Source organism: Phalaenopsis equestris, unplaced genomic scaffold (genome assembly GCF_001263595.1).
Source record: "Phalaenopsis equestris unplaced genomic scaffold, ASM126359v1 Scaffold000600, whole genome shotgun sequence".
Classification (NCBI taxonomy): domain Eukaryota; kingdom Viridiplantae; phylum Streptophyta; class Magnoliopsida; order Asparagales; family Orchidaceae; genus Phalaenopsis; species Phalaenopsis equestris.
In genome coordinates, this window is record NW_018165040.1 from 2835271 (window position 1) to 2863264 (window position 27994).

Genomic DNA, 27994 nt, shown 5'->3' on the forward strand with positions numbered 1-27994 from the left:
GAATGTTCGTTAGTTGACCACTGGAAGACATATATGGAACACAAATCTCCCTTGACTCGATCTTTCTTTAATGAAGTGTCTGTCGATCTCAACATGTTTGATACGATCATGCTTGGACATGATTGTGAGCAAAACTGACTGGGCCTCATTATCACAGAATAGTTGCAGTGAGACACATATTGACATACGGAGTTCGCTGAGCATGATGTGTAGCCAGAGAGCTTCACAAATTCCTACGAACATCGATAAGGATTCAGCGTCAGCACTGGTTCGGACAACCACAAACTTTTTCTTGTTCTTCCATGTGACATGATTATCACATACAAATGAACAATATCACGAAATGGAACGTCGATCATGAACCGATCCGGCCCAATCAACAATTGTATAAACAACAATAGACCGAGAGGTGTGACGGGAAAACAACCCTGAGCCCAGTGTACATTTTAAGTAGTGGAGAATCCGGCGGACAACTTGGAGGTGGTGCATATAACTTGGAGGTTTATACATGAATTAACTCACTATTCCAACTGCATGACATATGTCAGGGCGAGTATGAGCGAGTAGATGAGTTTTCCCACTAGGTATTGGTAATGAGTATTGTTGACAGATATAACATTAGAAATGTCAGCTAATTTTTCATTATAATCCATAGAAACAACAATAGGTTTATACGGAAGAAGGTTGTTCTCTATCAAGAGATCAATCACATATTTGTGTTGAGACAGACAAATTCCCCGAGAGGACCAATCCACTTCCGTGCCTAAGAATTACTGTGGAGATCCCAAATCTTTCATCTCAAAGGATGACGCCAGAATGTCTTTTTTGAACTCAAATGTTGGGAGATCGTTACCTGTAAGAACAATATCGTCAACATAAATAATAAAAATAGCTACCTGACCACTGGAGGATTATCGGAAGAAGTGTGATCCGATTGAGCTTAAGACAAAACATGGCCCACGACCACCTTTGTGAATTTGTCGAACCAGGCCCTTGGAGACTGTTTTAGCTCATAGAGGGACACGACCAACTGTTTTACCTGCACACTTGCCCTCTGCATGCAGTAAAATCAAAACCAAGAGGGAGAGACATGTACACCTCTTATGTCAGCTCTCCATTCAAGAATGCATTCTTGACATCTAGTTGGAATAACGACAAATCCAGATTCGCCGCAATAGACAACGAGACACAAATAGTGTTTAACTTAGCTACTAAAGCAAATGTCTACTAATAATCAACTCCGTAGGTCTGTGAGTACCCTTTGGCGATCAATCTTGCCTTATTACGTTCAAAGGACCAGCCAGAGTTGAAATTAGTGCTAAAAATCCATCGGCACCCTACAACTTCCTTACTCCGAGGAAGATCCACAATGTCCTATGTACGGTTCCACTGAAGGGCACTCATCTCCTCCATTACAACCGTTTTCCATGCTAGATTAACAAAAGCAATCTCAATAATAGCAAGGACTTGATGGTCCGTCAGGGCAGTAGCAAATGCTCTATAGACCGATGATAAACTATGGAAAGAGATATTTTTTGCCATAGAATAGAAGAGGTATGTCTGATTTCTTAACTTATTCAAAGAACTCACCTCCTCTATTAGAGGAGGGGTTTGTTGACCTCATTTTTTATTGATGAGGTCTAACTCTTTCTCCTAGAGCCTAGGATCTAGCATTTGGATTTTCCTATTAACTATCCTAGAATACTAGTGAAGGAGCCCACCCCATTTAGAAGTTTCAACAATTTATTGACTCTTTTTGTGAAATCTCACATGGGTGGTCTCAAACCCTCAATTCCTATTCGAGATGGTTAGGACCAACATGTGAAGACTAAAAAATGAGTTCCTGTAGAATCATCAAACCCTAAAAAACCCTCGCGACACGAATTTGAGATTATTCGGCACGAACCAAGAGGTTCACCGCCGAGAGCGCTTTGTTAGACATTGGTCGCCTCTTAGGCGAGGGCCTGTCAACAGTTCGCTAATCGAACAGCTCCGGTCCGATCGATGAATGTCATTCACTGCACCGCGCATGAAATTAACTTAAATTAGCTCGATCGTCAACAAACTTGTCCGAATGACACCAAATGACGAAACAGATCTCGGGAGCGCATCCGGAACGTCTACTTAACATAGAAAGAACACCCATATTGCTATAGTTTTGTGTATAGGTAAATTGAACGTAAATCGATGCACATAAAATCTTCTTTTTAACATTCATTTAGCTGATAATGATCCTCCTAAGGGCGGCACTTCATTGAAACATGCTTTAGATCAAATTCACAGAAATAACACCACAAAATTCTCAATAACAACGTAAAACTGCCTCCTCGCCGCGCAATAACAATTATACAAGCCTAATCCAATCGCAAAACGCCAATAACAAGGCACAATCCCTATAAAACCACAAAAAAAACCCTCAATGCCACCACAGAAACACCTCTCAAACCTTTGATAACACCAAAATCCTCGTCGCGACCTTCAGCCAAATAACACCACGGCCAAAATCCCGCAATACTACCACCAAACCGCGGCCAAAACCTCAAATAACATCAAAATACTACCTCTATAAGCTCCCCAATAACACCATTCCTCCCGTCGCCGCGGTAATCCGCCGAATAACATCAGATCACCGAGTAAAACGCCCCAATACACCCACATTTCATCCATTTCACGACAATAACACCTCAGTACACCACCAGTAACATCAAATTGCGCCGCAAACACCAATACCCGCGTCGTCCCATAATACAACCACAATAACACCAAAATACTACCCTCAATAATGCCACCCGCGCCGCCGCGCCAAATAACACCGTGAAACTCCAACTCACCACGCAATAACATCACGGAAACCGCACAAACTCGCTAATACACCCGCAAAAACTACAAAAAATTGTCAATAACACCGATGTCCTACTCCCTGCGCGCAATACACCCAAGGTAAAACCTCAATAACACCTCCAATAATACTATTGACTGCCATCGCCACAGAACCACGGTGACACCTTGAAAAACACATTTTTCGCGTTTTCTCGCCTATACATCGTGAATACTACCGCGATAACAGCGCGAATAACACCATAGTTGCGGAATGCCAATAATACCGCAATACACCCATGAATAACACCTCCCCAATTTCGAAAAAATTTCTTTAAAAAAAAAAGAAAATGAAGTGAAAAAATATATTAAATAGGACGGTCTTTTTGAATTGAAATCCTCCGCACATGCTTGAAGCCGTACGTCCCCCTGCCTCCCACTTCCCTGTAACCTCGCCGATGATTCTATTTATTTTTCACCCCTTCCCTGTGTTCTTGCCCGACCATTTTTTTTTACTCTCCCCCATTATCATTGGCTTGAGCTCACCACAGGTAAAGTGGAGGTAAATTCCTCCTCCCTCTCGGATATAAAACCCTCTTTGGGGGGAAGGTTGTTGTTTCTTTTGGTTGGATTTTCCCTGGTCAACTCATCTCTAGTATGCTTGAGTTTTTTTTAAGACTTCGTTATTTTCAGATCTTTTCTTTTATCTATGTTAGCAAGGCTTTTCCTGAATCATCATTGTATGGGCTTTGATTGTGTGATGGCCTTCTTATGAGATTTAATATTTTATTAGATTTTGATGGTATTTACGTACATACCACCCAATTTTTATGTATTAACATGCGTGAAAAAAAGAACAACTTTTTACATACATACCACTCAGTTTCTATTTGGTTGCATAAAAAAAAAAAAAAAAAAAAAAAAAACAAAAAAGTTTAACTCTGCATAAAAAAAAAAAAAAAAAAAAGAGAACAAAGAAGATTTACATTCCTGCCACTTAATTCCTTTGTATTTATTATCCAACATCTAAGCCTTTTTTTTACATATATGTCATCTTAATTATGCAGGAAAAATGTGTGTTTCAACTTTTAAAGGTTAAAAATAATGATATTTTTTTATGTAATATGAAAAATTTAAAGTGGTATAAATGTAAAAAAAATTAAAAAAAGGAGTTAGGGGGTGGATCTTTTGTGATGATAAGCATGACGAGTGTGATCTCTAGATGTGATTTGATGGTTTAATATGTTCAAACTTTGTGATAATTATATTTGAAAGCTTAAATACATATCACACAGTCCTTATGGATTTACATATCTAACGTTTAGAGTTCGATATTTACCTTTATAACATCTTGACCTTATAAATCCATGCATGAAAATGTATTTGACTTATTAAAAGGCTAAAAATGACTGTTTGGATGTGATATGAAAAACTTTGGTTGTGTCAATTAGGTGTTGGATGTGTAAATACATAAAAGTTGAGTAATATGCCGGCAATGAATAAATATGCCAACAAATACCTTCCATTAAAGCACAATATCTCAAAAATAAGTATAAAAATGTGTACATAAAGACTATATATTTTAGGTATATCATATACCCATGACTATTGAGCCTAATAAAAAATCCAAGTGCAGAAAAAGAAAAACCAACAATTGATTCAGAGATCTATCAAAGATTGGTTGAAAAGCCTATATATTTGCCATAGTTAGCCAAATATATCCTACTCAACAAATGTAATCAGTAAGTTCATGAAAGATCCAAGAAATCCACATCTATAAGTTGTATAGAATGTGCAACATTATATAACAAATAATTTTAGTAAAAAAGCTAACGCGGGGGCTTGGGCTTGGGGTTGAGCTGACCCCAACGGTTCAACAGAAGAAGGCTCGGTCCAGCAGGAAGTTGAACTGGCCCCTCCTCCCTCTTTTCATTGGAAACACATTATTCCCCCCTTCTTGTTTCTGTTTCATGCATATCCATCTTCTATTTATATGTGAGTTTTTTGTCCTATGGTTTAGTTTTTGGCCTTTCCGAGTTCATATTTTTTTCCAACTAGTCGCCGACGATTGTTTTTTACATTTAGGGTTGTATCCGAAGGCGAGGAAATGCTTCGACTATAGCTCACCCAAGGTATTGATTTTCTCCAAAGTTTGAGGGGTTCTCTGGTTGTAACTAGATCCAGCAGAGATACTTATTTTTCCCCAACTCCTTCCTGCTATCCCTTTGCCTCAATTCCCTCCACCAGCCCTTCGTTCCTTCTCTACCTTAGCACCCAGATCTGGCCTCCCTCTATATTGTAAACCCCTCTTCCCGATCTGCCTACCTGCCTGCCTACCGCTCCGTTTAGCGCCTCTCTTGATGGTCGCTCAGCCGACAACCACTTCCCTGCATCACTAGCTTGCAGTACCTCCAATCTACTGCAGCTCAACCCACCTAAGTCATCCCTGCTATCGCCTGATCCCCGCTGCACCTGCCCCCAGTCGCCCAACTCTCATACACTTCTTTTGTTGTTGTCAGAGCCTTCTCCTCTTTCTCTCTGTTGTCATATCCCTCCTTAGCTGTCACATGCTTACTGTCAGCACCACCTTAATCACCTCCACCTGCTGCCCAACCCGAGTCCATCCTCCTCGCCATCGCCCTAGAGGGATCTTGTGTTGGTTATTATGTACTTTCGGTTTTGATGAACCTTCGTTGTAATTTTCTGAATTTCAACAATTCACTTCTTTTGTAGTTTGGGTTAACTCTAGTTTTGGTGGCAACAGATCTAGACACGAGACAGGCATGACAAAAGGCACTTCAGGATATTAGGGTCAATACCTTACCACCAGAACCATCACTGTGCGGAGAGGCTCAGGTTACCCCCACTGCATATCTGGTTAAATGAATCGTGGATGACTTCGGGAGCATTCAACAGCAAAGGCAAGACACGCAGACTCAGTTCAACTCAGTATTAAACTCTCATAATATTAGACCGATGTGAATGTTTGCTCTTAAAAAGATACTCAGTTTTCTTAGGGGACGGTGCAGTTGTCAGTGAGATTCGAGTGCTACTAGGATTACATAAGAAGAGTAAAAAAGCTTCGATGAATGAAACCAAAACTCCCCCGACCCTGGGAGACTGACGCGGGGGCTTGGGGCTGAGCCGACCCCAACGGTTTCAACATGAAAAGGCTCGGTCCAGCATTAGGCTAGACCAGCCCCTCCTCCCTCTTTTCATTTCTCGCATATTCATCTTCCATTTATATGTGTGTTTGTTTTCCTAGGGTTTAATTTTTTATCTTTATGAGTTCATATTCTGTCCAACTCACTGTAGGCGGTTGTTTTCCCTTCTAGGATTGTATCCGAAAGCGACGAGGTGTTCAGGCTGTAACTCGTCGAAGGTGATGATCTTATCCAAAGGTTCCCAGGAGTGTTTTGGTTGTAACTAGATACCGCAGAGATACTAATCATCCACCAACTTCTCGCAATCCTTCTGCCTTGAATCCTGCCGCCAACCCTTCGTTCTTTCCTTGTCTTAACATCAAGATCTGGCCTCCCTCAGTACCACAAACTCTTGTTCCCGATCTGTCTGCCTACTGCTCAGTTCTTGTGTCTCTCCTAGTCAGTGGTCAACCACTCAACTGCTCAACCGTCTACCTTGATCATTCTTCCTTGGTTGTCCCTGTTGCCCAACTCCACTCTATTGCCACTCGACCCACCTAGGTTGTCCCTGTTGCCGCCCAACCTTCCTACACTTCTTCTGTTGTCACAGGGCCTTCTCCCCTTTCTCCCTTTTGTCGCATCCCTCCCTTGCCGCCAACACCATCCTAATCACTTGCACTTGCTGCCCGGCCCAAGTCCATCCTCAACACCATCGCACTATAGGTATCTCGTGTTAGTTGTCGTTTATTTCCTATTTTGGCAAGCCTTCGTTGTAATCTTTTTAATTTTACCAATAATAAATTTATTTCTTTTGTAGTTGAGTTAACTCCGGTAACAAGAGTTTTATTTAAAAGAAATAATGAGCTCGCCTGGAAGACTATGCACATGCAAATCATGCAAGATCACCATTAGATAATTGCACAATTCTTAGAGAAAATATGGTAACATGGGGCAAAAAATAGAATATTATGGCTAGATCTATTGTTGACTCAAAATTTTGGGCATGCTTAAAAACTTCGTGATTAAGGATAAAATCATCCTAAACCAAACAGGTCAGCGATGAAAAACATTCATAATCTAGTTCCATATGATCAAGTTAAGGGAAAGCTAGAAAAAGACTTAATTTGTATATTTTTAAGTGCCCTCAAGAAGTCAACTAGCATATGCTTACACCAAAAAGAAATCAGAGCAATGCTTCCTGAAATCATCTCAAAACTGGGAGTGGGAAAATTTTATTCTCTATCTAAGAGAGGAGTGCTGGAACCCATAGATTCCTGCCAAAGGAGGAAACTAGGATCCCGTAGATTCAAGAAAAAGAAGGAAATTAGAATCCTATAAATTTGTATTAAGGAAAAAATCTAAACCATGTTTAGGCGCTAAAGCCTATTGATCAGCATTGGATTTAAAATTTATATAGTTACAGATATCTTCATGTTTAAATATAAATTAATTTACTTATTTTCCTTTACGATCAATCTGCATATTCCCTTGTATCAAATACTTTGTGGGGCAAGAAGAAATTTTTGCCTGCTTGTGTACTCCACACCATCTACCTTGATCCTTCTTCCTTGGTTTCTCCTAGCTTCTTCGATGGTACCTGACATCTTTGAACCAAAGAGAATAGGGTTGATACACGCAGTGAGCATTTGTAGAGCTGAGGTCCGAACAAGGAGCAGCTCTTAACAAGCTTCTAGGATGGTAGACTCATAGAAATAAGAGGGGAAAGAAATGAACAAAATTCCACATCAAAAAGGGAGAAAATGATGATAGATTATATCAGTAAAAGCATTAGGTCATAATATAAAAAGCATTTTTGGTGCAACAAGTCCCACATCCTAAAAACTCCGCAGTTGAGCATTGTTGTAATGAAGAACTCCTAGTATAGATGACTAAATGAGAAATTACATGAGAAGGGGACAAAAACTTGAGGTTCAGCCTAGCATGGAACACATTAGACCAAAGCATGTAATAGCTTACATTGTAAGGCCTAGAGCAGAACGATTGATATTAGAACCTAAACTCCTTCAATCTGCTGTGTAGTTCAAGGACGTCAAGTGAAAGTTGGTAGGCCAGTGACATCCCGAATCCAAAGATAGCGAACCAGCTAAGGCTCCCACAAGGAGCAATCAAAAGACTTTTCGAGAAAATGAGGATAGCAACGAATAAAATCTCACATAAAAATAGGAAGAAAAAATATTGGGCTAAAGAAGAGTTGGGCCATAATATACATGGCACCTTTTGATGAAACAAATAAATTTTGCTTGAGAACTCCACAATTAAGCATACTCATAATAGAGCACACCTAGGACGGATAACCATTTGGGATACTAAATAAAGAAGTATAATACAATAAGATTCAACCAAATATGAGACAATTTAGGCTAAAATCAACAATCCCTTGGATAACATGGCATGATGCTTTAAAACAACAGGTTTTTCTTCTCTCTTATAGGTTCGAGAAAGAGAGAGAAACTAAGGAAGAGAAAGTCCTAATGAAAAAAGAGATTATAGCAGACTATGGGGTTTATGAAAAAGGTCATTATCAAAATTCATAAGGCGAGGAGGAGCCTTGCAGCCAGCTAGAGCAAGAGGGAGGTTATTTGAAAGAAAAAAAAAAGTTTGATAAAACTATTCTGAATACAAAACAAATATAAATTCTAAATTCTAATAGATTTAAATTCAGAAAAACTATTTTGAATCATACCAATCATGCTTTCATGTGGTCTATCACCCTCGAATGGATGAAATATTTATGGAAAGAATACTAAAAGGCTGTTTGAGTAATTTAACTAGGTCTTCTCCCTCCTATTCATTTTCCCCCTTTAAATTTAAGTGTGTAACAAACTCCGCTTCCTTCTTGTGATGTGGACAACAACTTGTTGAAAATTAGAATATTTTCATCCCTTGAAAGGTTCACAAGATCTTCTAGAAATTTTAACGGTCCTCCACGAAGTTTTCCATAGAATGTTTATTGTTTTTTGGAAGGTTTTAAAAGCTTCTCTTAGATGTTATAGAAATTTCTCCCAAAATGTGAGTTGCATTTCGATTGGATATTTTATATGTATAAGCCTACTAGAACAAGAACAAAAGATGGAAGACAATATCAACCAAAGCTTCTATTGATTTTCTAGAGGGGAAATGAAATAGCCTTTGGATTTGTTAAGTCTATCATGAGTCAGTTTCGTATGATTGTTGCACATAGGAAAAGAAACATATTAAACAGCCAAAGAAATTGAGAATTGACTAAATTCTATGTGAATGCATTGTAAAGACAATCAAGTGATTGCCATAAAAACTTTATTTTGCTAAAAATCAATCCAAATCGAGTCCACCGTGATATAGCAAAATATCTCAGCAACATTACAAAAAAAGAGATCAAAAAAATAATCCACCGTGATATCAGTAAACACCCATGTAGAAAGGATGCTTACCATGCTGAGCTGCTAGACCCCAATAGCGAGCTAACCAACATCGCTTGAGCACCACCTCTTCCTATACGTTAAGAGATTTTAGAGAAATAAGGAGAACATACCGTTTGTTTTATTAAATGAAAACCCAAATTTTGAAGAGAAAAAACTGCAAAACCATCTCTTCTTCAGTCAATATCATCCTTCTTGTCATGGTGTGAAGAGCCTTTGCTTCACATTCAGTTTCTCTGAGTTTTTCAACAGCAGTAGCAGCCTCCCCTTTGACAGACTGTTTAAATTAATATATATATATATATAACACAATGATAATTAGAAGATAATCAAATAGCTTTATTAGTAATAAGTTGCTAGTATTGTCAAACCAAAATGATAATTTTTGGTAAGAAGTACCAACGCCATTTGCCGAAGAGCTTCTATTTCCCCATCTCTCCCATCATTCATTTGACTGGAAGCTTTAAGATAAGCCTGAATAATAATACATTTTCATTTCTTAAGTGCAAAAATGAAGATGACAACACATTGCATATCTTAAGAAACTCAAACTGTTGCGCGTATAATCAGATCAAGTCAGGACACATCTGAAATAAAGCCAAGAATTACTTCTATGGCTTTGAATGGATGACCACACCGCTTGATATCATATTAGTAAAAATGGTAAAAGGAAAGAGCCACAAGCAATTTAAAGGCTCGCATTTTTTAAATGAACAGCATCAATACATCTTCTAGGTACAACCACAAGAAATGAGTAAAATCTCAAAATACGCTCCGAATATTTACAAGATTACCTATTAAATTAATGGAAAAATCAAGAAAAGCACTCTCAATGGAATTTATTCAAAGTTGATTTTTTAATCTCCAATGCAATGAATAAGCCTGACCTGATCCATGGTAGGCTTCTTATTGTAGGGTCAACAAAGAAATCGTGCAAGCATCCACAGCCACAAACCGCCCAATCTCAAATCTTGCCCGCTGACATACAGCACACAGCTCATAGGAACTAAAGCAATGAGATTAAGGGTAAATTTTTTTCCTAGTGCTGCGAACTTCTAAAATGAAGAATCCATAGCATCATTCTCATTCCAAGGTCGTTCAAGTTAACAAAAATGCTGTTCATTCATACGAGTGAGCCTTCTAGTTAGAAAGCACCTACACTTCAGTGCCAGAATTGATGTCTATCCTGTCGGTTTCAGGCATTTAAGGATTGGCAGAAGTTTGGAAGGATTTATGCGAGCCTTTCTCAAATGGGATGATAGCATTATGTTGAAAAAAAATTTATGACAAGATAGTGACTAGAAAAGCAAAATGATCAATCTGTTGTAGATATGCACTGACACTGTTCTAGGGTTTCTAGAATGTGTTTGAGGATCAATATAATGGAAGAAATGTTGTAGGATGACAACAAAATGAGAAAATGGGAAGTGGTTGAAGATTGAAAAATGGAAAAACTAATTCTGGTTGCTGCTTAGACATGAAAATAACAAGAGATGCAGCAATTGGTAATGTAGATGAGGCTCGGATGTCTAGGGAGATTCACTACCACTTCTCAAACAAGTTGCAGGCACGCCACTTGCAAGAAAAATGATACAACACTCCAACCAAGATTAAACAGAGAAAATAATCTTCAAATAATATAAATCAAGCAAGAGATCCCCCAACCAAGTTCTACATAACATATTTAAAATAAGGCAAAAAGAACTGTAATCATAACTCAAAATAAGGAATATAGAGGCCCTATGAGACTCATAACAGTAAAATTGAGAGAATTTTCAAGCTACAGAACTCTCACGATGGGTTATTTTTGTCTTGTTAGTGCGCCCCCCTAGGCAGGGATGCTCCAGCTTAAAGCACATACAAATATTCTTTACACAAAAGTATTCACACACTAGATAAGAAAAATATAGCTCAATATCACGCTTCAGGATTCTCTAAAATGCAATAACCATGCCACTAGGCGGTGCAATCCAATCTTATGAAAGGATTGATTAAAAAAAAGACATGAATTATGAATTATGGAAGAAAATACCACCCTAAATAAAAGTTTTCCCCATATTAATGTTGTTTTATCTTTATAATTGGCCTGTTAGCCTGGGTAAACTGATGTTTGAAATATTAATAATTTGATGATAATAAATTTTATGTATTTGCCGATTAATGATTTACTAAGTGCTTCCACAATTAATTCACCAAGTAGCCAAATCATAAAACGATAATCATATTCACTGTACCAGCTAGAGCTCTGACTAGTTGTTGAAGACCATAACATGTTCAACTCAAGAAGATTTAAGCACAAGTTCATGCTTCTAGTTTGCCAGTCAAGTTAATGAATTTAAAATACTTATCAATATAATTTGATTGAGTATGACATACCAAAGGCATTTATTAAAAATATAATTTTATAAATTGCAATTTTTGGAATTTAATCGGCAAGATTTTAAGTTTGTTTGATTTATTCACAATTTATGTATATGTGAAAACCGATTCATTATTTTACCTTTTGTGATCATGTGTATAAATTAATCATACGCATGATCTTAATCAATTCATTTTTTAGCAAATTTATTTTGATCCTAAACTTCTTATCCTATTCATTAAATTTGTTAAATTTGGATTTCCTTGATAATTATATTATTATTTACATAATTAAAGAAAACGAGCTTAATGATTACTCAATCAACCATCCTTAATTAAGTTTTATGTAGTCAATTTAATCACTCAAAAAAATTCAATTATTTCATTAAATTTCTTTAATATGGATAATTATATATTAATGATTATTCATTATTGATTATCTTCTAGTTGATGAATGAGGAATTCATTTTGATTATATTTTCATGTTAATTTAATTTTTTTTGTAATATCACATACTTTGCTTTAGATTTATTTATGTTAAATAAAAACTCTTAATATTTATAATCATTATAATTACCCTAACTGCACCAAACAGTTTCATTGGCATGATAAATGTTGGGTGGATTATGGGCTGAATTCTAAAAGATTTCTTGTGTGTTTTGTTTTAGGAACTCTCTGATACTAGAACTAATAGGAAAAACAATTGAAACACAAAATAAATTTTTATTAATAGGGAAATAGGTTACAGCACAACGCAACTGAACACGACACAAAATATAAACGACGCAAGCAAACACCTCTAAGGTGTATTCTAAGGGCGGTGGAGGTCAGCTAGGTGGATCGTGATGATTGGCAAGGGTGGTGGCAACAAAGAAATGTTGATGGCAGCGAGGGAAAAGTGCAGAATTGTAGGACAACAAGTATGGAGGGTCATGGATGATCGGCGACAGGGAGAAAGGTGGCTGGAAGGTGTTGAACAGCAAGGGAAGTGGTAGTACGGTGAGGAACAGTTTGTTGGGAGTGATGGAAAGAAGGATGGCTGACAGCAAGATAAGGCTGCAGGTATGGGGCGACTGGGTGCAGTAATGAAGGAGAGGGAGACTGACGGCTGAGGAGAGGGGAGAAGGGTTGCGGAAGGTGAAAAGGAAAGTATACAACACCACCTCGGAGTAAGATACAACCGGAGCACCAAGAAATCAAAAATCAACACACAACAAAAGCTAACCCTAATTCAGCAAACAACAATACAAACAGATTCTCACAAAAAAGGAAGGAGAGGAGGGCAGCCGGCAATGCCATCCTTCCAAACATTGCTCGAGCCAGGCAGGAGATGCGAAAGGAAAGCCGCAAGTACCGTTGCTGCTCGATTCCTCACAAATCCTGGACTGTGAGCCCTCTGGACCAATCCCCTATGCCAACCGATTTAGCCGGTTGAACTGTTCCCCGCATCCGTACCAGAAAATCCCGCACCTACGTCAGTCTCCCGAGATTGGGAGAGCTTCAACCTTATTTGTCGAAGCTTGTGGCTCCTTCTCTCTAATCTTGGTGGCACATAGGTTCCACTGTCGACTACACTGTCATCCCAAGCATCGAAGAAGTCGGCACCACTTGAGCGGCCATGGCCCTATGGATTCGCTCTCCTGAGGTTGTGGCTCATAATTGCACTGTTGGATCTTCCCAAGGTAACCCGCAGTCGGGTTAATCTGATGTGCTGTGTGAGCAGCTTGAATCTTCCCCTCCGGTGGTGGAGCTGGTGGTACGGTGTCAGCTGTGAGACCCTGACATCCTCTCTGACGTAATTGTCTCGTGTTTGAAGTAGATGCCTTGATCCTCTCGTCCTATGTCATCACTAGAATTGGCCCCATTGGCGCTGCTCTGCTGGTAAGAATTCCCATGATCCCGGGCTTTGTCAAAGAAAGTAGAACGATGTGTTTCCCCTCCTTGTTAAATGACCATGTGTTTCTGAATCCATCGTAATGAGTCCTCTGGTCAAACTGCCATAGCCTTCTCAAAAAAAGTTGGCAGGCATCCACAGGGACAACGTCACACCACACTTGATTCTGCAGTTGGCCACCAATCAAAAACCATACTAAGCATCTCCCATCAATGTTGACTCGATTCTCCTTCTTCAACCACTTCAGTGAATATGGTTGGGAATGCCTCTAAGTTGCGAGTCTCAATGTCTCCATCATCTATGTTGATGTCACGTTTTTTATGCTCCCACTGTCGATAATAAGACTACAAACCTTTCTATTCACTGTATAGCCGGTGTAAAAAAATGTTGTGGCGAAGCCACTGCGGATCCCTCGTGTCCTTGGTTTGCATAATTTGTCAAATCACAAGTGCTTCTCTCTCCTCTCGTGGCAGTAGATACGTCTCACGTTGTTCCCCAGCTTTCTTCCCTTCGCTAACCTCCTCCATGGCACCCTAATATGTGAGTATAACTACTCTGCTCGTGGAATAGCTGGAAGCCATGTGACCGTAGCCAAGACATCTGCACACTTTCGGGTTGATACTGTGTTGAAGAAGCTACCTCTCTCATGTTTCTTTCCGCTTTGATCCGAAGTATCACTCTCTTGCCCGGGTTTGCTTGTGTCTTCCGGGGTACCCTTGTCGGTCATTGTAATTATAGGAGATTGTTTGTCTGATGGTTGCTGCCTAAAGGATGACTATTGTTTGCTCTGCTTCTGTTGTCTCACCACCTTCAGGACTAGTGTTTGGACATCCCCGAGTGTCCAATACGGTTGTAGTTGCGCCACATTGCTAATAATAGACTTCAGGCTCTTAAGATATTTGTCTATTGTGTTCTCCTCCGGCTCCGTCCAATCACACTTCATTTGTAGATGATCAAATTGTTTCATGAACTCTTCTACTGACAGATGACTCTGCTGCAGGTGATGGAGCCTTAAAAACATATTCTGGTGGTAATGGATTAAGAGGTATTTTCTCTGCATTGGTTTCTTTATCTTCTCCCACTTGATAATCTTATCAATGTCCTATCCTTTCCTTTGCCTTTATAAGTTCTTCCACTACAAAGAAGCAATCTTCTTCAATTATATTGTCGCTAATTTGACCCGCCTATCTGCTGACACATCTTTATACTCGAAGAACCGCTCGAAACTGTAACCAATCAATGAATTCCTTAGGATCCATACCTCCTTCGAACTCTGACAGATCTACCTTGATGTCGAAGTCTCTGTGTCATCTAAATGACATCTCTCTGTGGGCCTCCCTCTAAGGGGAATTCAGAAATCCCTCTCTAGGCCTCCTCAGATATTGGATTTTGAAACGTCGTGGCATGTCTTCTTCATCGTTGGAATTCTCCCTATGGAAGGGATTCAGATCTTCTTCTATTTCTCCCCTTTGACTCTCCAGACGTCGGTCGAGGGTAACATCTTTTGGTGTTAACTATTTAATTTTCGCAAGTTGCTGTCGAAGACGACGAAGCTCTCACCATATCTCTTCCCGAGTAGGCTCGGGCATATTCCTCATTGGTGACATGGCTTTGGTTTAGGTTTTGTGAGAGAAATTGTTGGGTGGAGGTGAAAGAGGGCATGTGCTATTTATTGCAGGTGCAGAAAAGCTCATTAGGTTTGCTGATTTTGAAAATCAACAAAGGGAAATTTGGGGATTGAGTTATGGTTTAGGAATAGTAAAGAAAAAATTGGTGGAGGGGAAAGAGGATACTAGGAACCCTAAGATAAGATTAGGGTTTGGCTAGCTCTGATACCAAATAATATTGAAACTAGTAGAAAGAATAGTGGAAACACAACACAAACCTTTATTAATAGAGAAATAGAGTTACAACACAACGCAACCAGACGCAACAACAGAAAACATAAACAACACAAACAAACACCTCTAAGGTGTAGAGATCTGCTAGGCAGATTGGGATGGTTGACATGGGTGGTGGCAGCAAAAGAATGTTGATGCCAGCGAAGAGGTGCAGAATTGCAGGGACAACAAGCTTAGGTGACCAGCGACGTGTGGAGGGGTGGCTGAAAGATGTTGGACCGCAATGGCAACGACAGTGGGGTGAGGAACAGTCGATTTGGAGTGCTCGAAAGGAGGGAGGATGGCAGTTGGGTGCAAGAATGGAGGGGGAGACTGACGGCGGAGGTGAGAGGAGGAGAAGGATTGGGGGAAGGTGAAAGGGAAATAATACAACATCACCTCGGAGTAAGATACAACCGGAGCACCGCCATCTCCTCGGATACAACCCTAAAATAGGGAGAACGGGCTTCACAAAACAATATGATGAAATCAACAAACAGCAAAAACTAACCCTAATGCAACAAAGAAATAACATAAATAGATTCCCACGGGAAAGATAGAAAAACAAGGAGAGGAGGGCCCTAGAACAGGGAGAACAACTCCACAAAGAAATATGGAATTAACACACAGCAAAACAACAATATAAATAGATTCCTACGGGAAAGACAGAGAAGGAAGGAGAGTAGAGTAGACGGCAATGTTGCCATCTCCAAACATTTCTCGAGTTGGGCGGGAGATGCGAAAGGAAAGCCGTAAATTCCGCTGCTGCTCGATTTCTATGGAATACTACACTAGGCCCCTTGGACCTATCCCTTATTGCACCCGCGTCACTCTCAAGCGTATATATTCTAGACATAATGAGAAAAAAACTTAGGAATTTGAAAAACTTATGAGAACTTGATAAAATCATATAGAGTTGTTTTTATGAAAAAATTGATGTGTTCAAATTGCTCATCCAATAACCTTTACTTGGATCTCTTTAATTAATAATCTATTTCTCTTTCAAACTATAAATTATTATACTTTATATTTTGTATAATCTACTCGAGAGATAGTGCCATATTTTTTAGTTGGTGACTATCTTTGTTCACCAACAAAGTTCCAAATAACATTGCATGGGTATTTACTATAATCTTGTTGTGTCTAAATCACGAAGGACTCGAAGAACTCTAGGCTATAAAACTTGGGTTGAGTAACTCTTGCCAAATTAAGAAGTGGGTGTTCTTAATTTTGAAGAAGACGAATGTGGCATCTCTCCACTAGCTCGAGGCGTAAATTTTTACTCATCATAGCCAGTTTTTAGAGAAATCCTAATCTGGATGGGGATTACACATGGATGTAGGGTGATTTATTGTTTAGTAATGTAAAAATCTGTGTGTTTTTTGCTTAGATTTACAATTATTGTCCATTTACTTCATTGATTTTTGCCACATGCCAATGAAGAGATTAATGTGTCAAGTGTTTCGTATGTTCTAGTTGTTAAGTAAACTTCTTTGACTGACCTTAACTGTTAAATTGCTAGCCTATGGCATTGCACTGCTTTTTATCAACATCAGCTATTTTTTTGTGTGGATACATGTGACTTTGGTGTATGAAAATCTTCAGTAATGCATAACTTATGTAATTGTGCTAACAAGTTATAATATTCACTTACTCGTTCAAATACACACCCCTTAGATCACTAATGTTATTTATTTTGTAAGTTGAGTTTGTTGATCAATTGGGTTTGTGCTACTCAAGGGTCAATTATTACAGTACATATCTTCCAATCATTCGCAATAGCATAATCCATCCAATACTCTAATCTCTAAGATGCACGGATGCTTCCAAATAGCTTAAATGTCGATTTTGACACATGTAAGGACTAGGCTATGACACGTGCTGGCACTTCAAAACTTGTTTCAAAATTTTTTAGTGTAAAAATCAACTCCAACACTTACCAAGCATGACGGACTATGGGCAGAAGAGAGGCACGATATGGGCGCAACACAACTCAAAATAGCAGAACTTAAAACCGAAACTTATGAAGGAATAAATGCTAGCAGTATTACATACATTAAGTTCCCTAGCTATCACGACAAAATCTTACTACCCCTCTTCTTCTTGCATCACCACTTCAATTGAATGAAACCAGATCGTGTTTCGCCACTTCAGCAGCCATCTATAGTATCCATCTGTTATTTTTCAAAGTCAAAGGCAATTGAAGATGATTGTACAAAGCCAAAGAACTTTAATCAAAGCCAAAGCCATGCCATTCCCTTTGAAGTCAATATATTATCTTCAAAAGTGAAGCCATGCCAAGTCCTTGAAAGTCAGTAATCCAATTCAGCTGAGGCGTATCATGTCGAAACCTTTGAAGACATATTCAGACCCTTTGAAGTCAAAGTTGAAGCTGAAGTGATAGCCATGCTCATGTGCACTAGTAAGCTATCTCAACCAACCTTGAAATCAAGTCCATGTCGCTGCATTCTCTTCTTAACGTCGTAATGATGGAGTCAATGTTACAAAATCAACAACTAAAAGAAATTAAAAAAAAATCTTCCCAACCAGCACGTAGGCGTTTACATGACTCATTGTTATGCATTATATTGCTTTTCAATATCATTTAAATGAGACCACAATGTTGCCAATATTTTATTTGGCTTCCTTCATCTGTTTTTAATTTTCTGATAAGCAATTTTGATCATAAGAAAATACAATAACAAAAATATTAATATAAGTACATTCATATTGTCATTTAAAGACTTGGTTATTAAATAGCTATCATACTTATTGTAAAATTATAAATATAGTTTAGTATAGAATATTAAAATTACATATTTCATGTTAATAAATTATAAAATATAACATATCCATGACGTGGAGTGTACTGTTTTTTGCAGCTATGACATATCACCATGTCCATGTCATGTTTGTGCTCATCTTCATAGTCCAGCATATATTTTTTAGTGTTTGCTTGTACAATTGATTGATTAATTATTTAATTTTAAATGTTTTATTTCGAGAGATTGGATTGGTTGACTTTTGAAAGAAAATTATGAAGTGAACATTGCACTTATACTCCTCTTTTATCAATTGCACTGAAAGCTAATTCATAGATATATCACAAAAACATGATCTGAAGAAAACTGCTACAGCCAATCATGGAGGTTATATTAATGCTATATATAGGTACATGCATTCCATTAGAAGAGCAAAACATGGTGATCATGAGGCTGTCATACCTAAACTATCATAAAAAACAAAATCAAGAGCTAAATTTTTGGCTCGTCTAAAGCCAGTTGATAAATATACAGTCTAGCAGTTACCTCCCTTTGGCGAAGAGCTGCCTCCTTCCTGCAAATGGATTACATTAGCAGACATGTTTGGGACATGAGAAATCATGGTGCTTGAAAGTAAACCAAAGACAACCTGCTAAGTAACCGGGCTTCCAAGGATACCCCTTCTCCTAGAGAAGCAACCTGCAAATAAAACTGTTAAATAAAAACAAATAATCTCAAACAAGCTGCAAAACTTTACTGATATGTTGAAACCATATGACCGAACATGAATGGTTGCAACTAGACGAAGAGGAAACATGTTCTATTACATCTGTTGCACATTGAACTTCTAAACATGAACAAACAGTCTCATTTAAGCTCACAGACTTGACTGACAATGTTATTGTGCATGTAAGGTTGCCAAGAATACATCAAAACTGCAGGATAAATCACAAGTGAAAAACACTTCGTATAAGATATTTGATCTAGTTTGAAAAAAAAAAAATTTCTAGATTTGCACCAAATTGCTCATTAAATTTGCCTAAATTTGATCTAATTTGATTAGCATTAATTTGAACTGTTTTCTTTAATAGGTTGAAAGTTTGAGCCGACCCATTGTTAATGATACAGGTATGAATTTTAAAGAGAGTACAAAGAAGGATTAAATTTGATTATTTATGGAAAAAAGCTCATAAAGAATTTAGCTGCCCTCGCCTAATAGAATTTATTTATGCAATGACTTTGAAGTATACCTAATAAGTCATCAACAAATTCCCAACATTCAGCACGACTCTCGAGGCATGATACGGACTCAAGATAATCTTTGGAGCAAATAATGTTTGAGCTTTGATAAAAAGTCATCCAGAAGTCCGATTTCAACAAATTTACAGTCAAACTGACCGATTCGATGAGATAGACCCAATGATACTAAAATTGGACTAATTTGAATCAAATCAATCTCAGATCAAGTCATTAAATCACTTTTAAAAGCTTCTCGATCATGTCAAGACAAATCCGACAAGCTCAAGATCGCACAATTCTAACATTGTTAAGGCACTCAAATTTCCATAAAAAACCGTATGATCAAAGGAACCTTTCTGAACCGCCCGATCAAAGTGGTTCATATTCTAGCATTAATTACACTCAGGACTCTATAAATAGAACCACACCCCTCTTATGAGGGAGGAGGAGAGCTTGAGGCTAGAGGAATAGTTTGAAACTTTGAGAAGAAGCTAAAGTCTAGCATCACTAATGTCGTCATCGACTGCTGCCGACTGTCGTTGACCACCAACGACCACCACCTATCGGCCGTCATCTATCGTTATCGGTCATTGTTCATTCCTTGCAGCAAATCTATACACACGTCAACTTTGTAACTTGGGAGACCTAACCCTTTCCCCGCCTGTAGAAGAAGTGGTTGCAACTGCAACATCATTTTATAGTGAAACTTTTTAGTTAGGTCGGGCCCCACGTTTTTTCCCTTTACGGGTTTTCATGTAAAAAACTTCTGATGTCACTACCGGTTTTTTTTTTTTTTGAGTGTGAGTCGGATTCTCGTGCAATGATAAGACAATAATTTATTATTTTTTTTTCTTTTGAGTGTGAGTCGGATTCTCGTGCAATGATAAGACAATAATTTATTATTTTTTTTTCTTTTGAGTGTGAGTCGGATTCTCGTGCAATGATAAGACAATAATTTATTATTCTATTGTCGCGAATCTTCTAGCATACATCAATAATTATAAGTAGTCCTTGATCAAATAACATGCATAAAGTTATTTGTGTTCACACATGTATATTATTATATATTGTTAAGTATTATTTTAAATAGAACATATAATATAAATTGTTTATATGTAGTAATACATCACAATGTTCCATACTACAAAATGATCCTAACTCTACTTGCATTTTGCACATTAATAATTCCTTTTGTGTAAATGAGTTCATGTACTCTTATAAGTGTTTTAATTATATATTTGCGCCTACATATATGGAATGTGTATGCCCGTATTCAAACTTTTATATTTGTATAAATAAATAAAAATCTATATACATGCAGTGATATATATATTTTACAATTTATGTAAGACTTTCAAATATGTACGGTCGGTAAGTAAATGAACTAAATGCATAAAACTATGGATCGTTTACTTAGCATGCCAAACCAAAAACATGTGAAAAATGACGAAAATAACGTGAAAAATCAGATTGAGAAAAAATCACAAAACCAAAAATATAGCAGAACACACAGATTTACGTGGTTCGGCAAATTTCTTACGTCCACGGAGCTGCAGAGGATTTTCTGCAGAGGATTTTATTACTTGAAGAATTACACTCGTCGATCACATCGACGGTCACAAGAAAAATTCTCTCTTCCTCTCTCTAAACCGAGAACCACACCGAGAAGAAACACAAAGGGGAGTTGGAAACCTCTGAATCAACTTATTCACCTGCAAGCCTCCTCTCTAACTACGACCAACAGGGCCAACTAGAGGAACACCGAAGACAGGAATTAGGGAGCGCTTAATTCATTGCAATTTCAATTCCAGCAGAAGCTTTTAATTCCTTCATATTCTTCAGCCCATTAAGGCAACTACCTTAATTGGCATGATTCCTAAAGCAGAAGCGAGGGATTAACATAAGAGGAAGAGGCGGGATCCTTCGATGGAAATCTGAGGAAGTGGGATCCTCTATAGGAACAGTAAGGCATCCAGCAAAGGAAAGTATTAAATATATTTAATATCTTGCCAACGATGCAGGAACGGTCCAAATATGGATGAAGTGAGTCGGGCTCCACGTTACCTAACAATTCTCCCACTTGGAGACCGGAACACTGGCTGCATTGTACTTTTCCTTAACGTGATATCATTCACCTCTGCAACTCAAGGCTTCTATCTTCATGTTGGAAGACCAACTGAAGTCAAGCACAATTTTAATTTCTCAAGAGTTAAACCCTTAGTTTGACATATCAGCGTCAACGTAGCATTGTACCTCCAAGCTCTTTCGTAGGTTACTCATGTATCTGTTTATAGCTCCCACTGCATGAGCAATATCTTGCATCTGCTGAAGTCTTTTTCAACAAATCTAGACTTGTACCTCTTACTGCCATCAAGTGCAATCTTCACCCGGTACACACACTTGTTGTGCAATGTCTTCTTCCCTGGTGGAAGTTCTGTCAGCTCCCAAGTTTGATTCCCTGGCAGGAAATTTGTCTCCTCCTTGGTCAGCTCTCACTTGCTCGAATTGTCATATTGCAAGATTTCTTTATAGCTCTGCCTCAAGTGACAAAGCCTGCAATGTTGCAAATCTGTTGTGCTCTCTGCAATTGTAGTAGTAACACTGTTGAGTAAACATGTAATCATATATAGTGTATCAGTTTTCTTACTCTGAGCCAGTACTAATGCTCATTTGGTAACCTTCCAGGTGCTATCTGAGAACAAACACTACTGAATGACCACCCCCATTGAGTTGTCCAACAGAAATGAGGTTTTTCTTCAACACAGAAACGTATCTGACCTTTTGTAATGTTCATTTGCTCTTGTTAGGGAGTGCAAAATCAACGTCTATCATCCCGACCATGCCCAAAGTTTTTCCATCCGCCAGATATACATTCCTAAAGTCGCCTGCAATATAATTTCGCATCAACTCTCAGTGGGAAGATGTATGGAAGGAAGCCCCTAAATCCAATATCTAATCGTCAACAGAACTCTGAATTGTCAGCAATAGTGCATCTTGTATTTCTTCATTTACCATATTTGCGCTATTATTATTCTTCTTAGAATTTCTACAGTTCATTTTTATGTGGCCAACCTTGCCACAATTACAGTAGGTTGTCTGTTGACCAGACTTTGATTTTGATTTTCCTCTGTTTGAGTTATTGTCATGTGATCTCCCTCCGGAATCAACATTCAGTGTCGAACTCGAACCTGAGGACTCACCATAATCTTTTCGGCAGAATCTTTCCTACGTATCTCCTCAGTTAAAATCAAATCACGAATATCATCATATTTCAATGTAGATTTACCTGCATAACTGCTAACCGTCATCCTTATGATTTTTCAGTTATTTGGCAATGAAGTCAACAATATCAGCGCACGTATCTCATCATCAAAATCAATTTTAACAAACAAAAATTGATTTGTGATGGTATTGAAATCATTCAGGTGTAAAGCAACAAACACATATTTTGTTATCTTCAAGTTAAATAACATTTTCATCAGGTGCACCTTGTTATTCGTCGATGGCTTTTCATACATATCTGATGAAGCTGTCATGGAAGCTGTCATGAGATGTCATGAGATCTGCAGTAATCCTCAATGACGTTGTGCCCAACGGATCTTGACAGGGTCAATCGAATAACCCTCAGAACCTGTCGATCCAACAGATTTCATTTCACCTCATTTATCTTTTCCGGCTTCTTTCCCAGTAACGGAAGATGAAGTTTTTTTCTCATAGAGGTAGTTCTCTATTTGCTTCCTCCAGTAACTAAAATCTGTGTCATTAAACTTCTCGATCTCCGATGTCATCACTTCGTCTCTGCTCATCGTTATTTCATAGATCCGAATCAAAGCTCTGATACCAGTTGTTGTGAAAAACGACGACAATATAGCAAAAAATCGGATCGAGAAAAAATCGCAAAACCAGAAATACAACAGAACACACAGATTTACATGGTTCAACAAATTGCTTACATCCACGGAGTTGCAGAGGATTTTATTATTTTAAGAAATTACACTTGTCGATGACCTCGACGATTACAAGAAAGAACTCTCTCTCTCTCTCTCTTCTCCTCTAAACCGAGAACCACACGGAGAAGAAACACAAAGGCGAGTTGGAAACCTCTGAATCAACTTATTCACCCGTAAGCCTCCTCTCTAACTATGGCCAATAGGGCCGAATAGAGCAACACCGAAGACAGCAATTAGGGAGAGCTTAGTTCATTGCAATTTCAATTCCAGCATAAGCTTTTAATTCCTTCCTATTCTTCAGCTCATTTTAGAAAGAAGGCTCATTAAGGCAACTACCTTAATTGTCATGATTCCTAAAACCAGAAGCGGGGGATTTGCAGAAGGAATTACAGCACTTTAGAGGAAGAGGTGGGATCCTTCGATGGAGATCTGAGGAGGCCAGATCCTCTATAGGAACGGTAAGGCATCCAACAAAGGAAAGTATTAAATATTTTTAATATATTGCCAACGATGCAGGAACGGTCCAAACATGAATGAAGTGAGCCGGGCACCACGTCACCTAACAAAACACATTAGAGCAAACTTAGGTCATTTACAACTATGCTGCAGAACATGTCAACAACAAACCAGTAGCAGGTGTCCATTGATTCCTTCAATCCTATTAAGCCTAGCAAATTTTAAACTTGAAGGATTACTATTCGATTAAGCTCTGTGTGGGAGGAGAGCTTAGAAGAGCCAGCCACTTCAATTGAGAAAAACAGATCCAAGATTCAAGAAGACTCCAAAAGGGAAGTTTACGTAACCTCCAATAGTATAGTATGTGAACCCAAAGGTTGATCATACTCAGAGGACTAGTCAACCTCCTATAATACTACACCACACCACTATAAAGATCAAGAAAATCAAGTGAAATGTAGGTCTAAATGCGTAATTCCTTAGAAGAGCTTATTCTTCAGCCCATTTAGGAAAGAAGGCCAGTTAAGGCAACTACCTTAATTGCCATGATTCCTAAAACCGGAAGCGGGGGATTAGTAGGAGGAATTACGACACTTTAGAGGAAGAGGCGGGATCCTCTATAAGAACGGTAAAACATCCAACAAAGGAAAGTATTAAATATTTTTAATATCTTGCCAACGATGCAGGAATGGTCCAAACATGGATGAAGTGAGTCGGGCTCCATGCCACCTAACAAAACACATTATAACAAACTTATATCATTTACAACTATGCTCCACAACAACAAACCAGTATCAGACGGCCATTGATTACTTCAATCCTATTAAGCCTAGCAAATTTTAAACTTGACGGATTACTATTCGATTAAGCTCTGTGTGGGAGTAGAGCTTAGAAGAGCCAGCCCCTTCAATTAAGAGAAACAATCCAAGATTCAAAAAGACTCCAAATGGGAAGTTTACGTAACCCCCAATAGTGTATTATGTGAACCCAAAGGTTGATCATACTCAGAGGACTAGTCAACCTCCTATAATGCTACACCAAACCACTATAAAGATCAAGAAAATCGAGTGAAATGTAGGTCTAAGTGTCGTAGTTCCTTAGAAGAGCCTATTCTTCAACCCATTTAGGAAAGAAGGCCCATTAAGGCAACTACCTTAATTGCCATGATTCCTAAAACCATAAGTTGGGGATTAGCAAAAGGAATTACGACACTTTAGAGGAAGAGGTGGGATCCTTCGATGGAAATCTGAGGAGGTTGGATCCTCTATAAGAACGGTAAGGCATCCAACAAAGAAAAGTATTAAATATTTTTAATATCTTGCCAACGATGCAGGAACGTTCCAAATATGAATGAAGTGAGCCGGGCACCACGTCACCTAACAAAACACATTAGAGCAAACTTAGGTCATTTACAACTATGCTGCACAACAACAAACCAGTATCAGACGTCCATTGATTCCTTCAATCCTATTAAGCCTAGCAAATTTTGAACTTGCAGGATTACTATTCGAATAAGCTCTGTGTGGGAGGAGAGCTTAGAAGAGCCAGCCCCTTCAATTGAGAGAAACAAATCCAAGATTCAAGAAGACTCCAAATAGGAAGTTTACGTAACCTCCAATAGTGTATTATGTGAACCCAAAGGTTGATCATACTCAGAGGACTAATCAACCTCCTATAATGCTACACCAAACCAATATAAAGATCAAGATAATCGAGTGAAATGTAGGTCTATGTGCACAAATGGCTTGAACTATATTCACTAAGATCAACTTCAGACTGGGCTACTATTAACTCAAATTCAAGGAAAGAGCATAAAACAACTTTTGGGCATTATGATCACTATGAAAGTATGAATTCTTGGCCATGTCACTAAGATTAACAATGCTATGTTGCTTTCATTAAAATGATGACTAAAGAATTCAAACGCTACCTTGACTAATTTTCTATATTATTCATTAACAAAGTTCTATAATACTCGGGAGAATTAGCCAGGGTTTGATTAACATTTGTGCAAAATCCTCTAAAACCTCCGAAAGCATTGATTGTATGCATTTTTTTTTAGTTGAATAGCATGACTTTCCAAAACCACATAGTAAGTGCAACAGGAATTTTCATAGACCCGCAAAAGATCATAGATATTAAAAACTAACCCAGGCCAATCAGTGCGAGTACGGTGAGTAGCTTCCTTGGGTTAGCTAGCTATTATTTAGGACTCATTCAAGCTTTCTCTCAAAAGGCGTAGCCTCTATCTCAACTAATGCACAAAGAGAGAAGATGTACGCAAAGAAAGCTTCTACCAGTTGAAAGAATGTCTCCTTATGAAATTGATTCTTGCCCTAAATGGTGGAGCATATGGATGACAAGTCTATAGTATTTCCTTGCAAGAACTAGGCATATGTTGATGCAATACACCGAGTTATTGCTCACTCCTCGAGAAAGCTAAAGATGCATAAGAAAAACTACCTAATACAAACCTTAGTGTAGGCAGCCATAGTATTTGCATAAGAAATTGTAGAGATATTATATGCCACTCATTTTGAGATTTTCATTGATCACTAGAGTTTAAAGTTCTTGCTCACTCAAAATCAGCTCATCATTTGACAAAGTAATAAAATCCGACGTGAATATATGCAAAACTCTACATTGAGCATGCTGGCAACATAACAATCAAGTGTGAGCCGGTTGGCCAACTAGTTAGGAATTAACTTTATCAATTCAAAAGGCTGGTAAGGAACCAAATAGATTTTCACTTGGACAACAATGGAGTGATTTTATTATAAAGATTTTTTAAGTGCATTGAATAATAGAGACTTGAATAATAGCATTCTCCTTGAAGCTCATCAATCAAGAAACAAAGTGAAACAAAATTTGATGATTCACTATTTGTCATACGAATTGAAGAAAGATGTAACCAAATTTTTTAGCAAATGGATGACATGTCAAGTGAAGGACGAGCATCATAAGTTGAACAGATTTCTGCCACCCTTGTGTATTCATACATGAAATGGGAGGACATAAAGATCAGTTTCATGGTATAGCTGCTAACCCCGCCCCATGGTCATGTCATAATTTAGGTACTAGCAAATCCACTAATGAAATGCATGCATTTATTATCGAACAAATAAGCCCAAAAAATAGGATGACTGGCTTAATCATATGTTAACATGATTGTGTTACGCCCACACTTATGGGCAGCCTCGGAAGGACCGGTCTGGACCGGCCCTTCCCAGTTGGGGGTAAATCGGCCAAACTAGCAAGAAGGGGTGGACGAACCTTGTTCTGCTTGGGAGGGTTCCAATCCTCATGTGGGGCCCGAGCAATCTCTAATCACGTATGCAAGAAAGAATTAAGAGGGAGTTTTTGGGAGGATTTTGTTTTTATTTATTTATTTTCTTTTTTAGTGGGGAAATGTTGGGGAGGGTGGTTTTCATAGTTTTGATTAGTTGTAGTTTTCTTTGTACCTTTCATTCCTGACGTCATCTAAGGTATGAGGAAAGATGATCTACCTCTAGAATAGTAGATCAACTCTCGTATCTTTTTTATTTGCTTTGATATTAGTGAAATCAACCACAATTTGGATCTTTCCCATATATCTATTGCAATTTGTTTGTTATTTTTGGCTTCGGTTTTTATCAAATTGGTATCAAAGCAAGATCTTGGCGAGATGGCAAGAAGGATAGTTGATGCTTGGAATAGAGATTGGAGTTAAAAGTATGGCAAATTAAATACGAGATATAGAAAAGGTTCTCAACCATGGACGAAAAATTTTCCTCCATGGAATACCGATTCGAAACCTTGGAGGAGATGATAAAGAGGTTTATTGAGATGCAATATAAATCTTTGGCCAAATCAAAAGGGAAAAATATCGAACGAGAAGAACATGAGGAGGAAAGTGTCCCTCATCAATAACTCCCCCCAAGGACTCTGATTGGGAGTGGATTAGAGATTTCCATAGGAGGGGGTTAGGCCGAAACATGGAAGAGGGGTTATGCAAGAGGTTTGGAAGAGCACAAAGAAGGAATGGGGTATGGCTATGTTAGAAGAAAGGAGTATCACCTTAGATACATGGGGGGGGG

The 27994-nt window shown here is 38.3% G+C and overlaps 1 protein-coding gene across 3 annotated transcripts in view; it reads right to left on the reverse strand.

Moving 5' to 3' along the window:
• The window catches only part of LOC110029631 (coiled-coil domain-containing protein SCD2-like), a 78651-nt gene that overhangs the window by 27533 nt on the left and 23124 nt on the right, over nt 1-27994 (reverse strand). For 2 of the 3 annotated variants that reach the window (XM_020732003.1, XM_020732005.1), the window contains exons 6-10: nt 18923-18984; nt 18820-18847; nt 9779-9853; nt 9546-9656; nt 9392-9452 (exon numbers count right to left, since the gene is read on the reverse strand). In XM_020732003.1, coding sequence (XP_020587662.1) covers nt 9392-9452; nt 9546-9656; nt 9779-9853; nt 18820-18847; nt 18923-18984 — 337 coding nt within the window. The remainder of the gene's footprint in view (nt 1-9391; nt 9453-9545; nt 9657-9778; nt 9854-18819; nt 18848-18922; nt 18985-27994) is intronic. The other variant, XM_020732004.1, reaches the window with a different exon arrangement.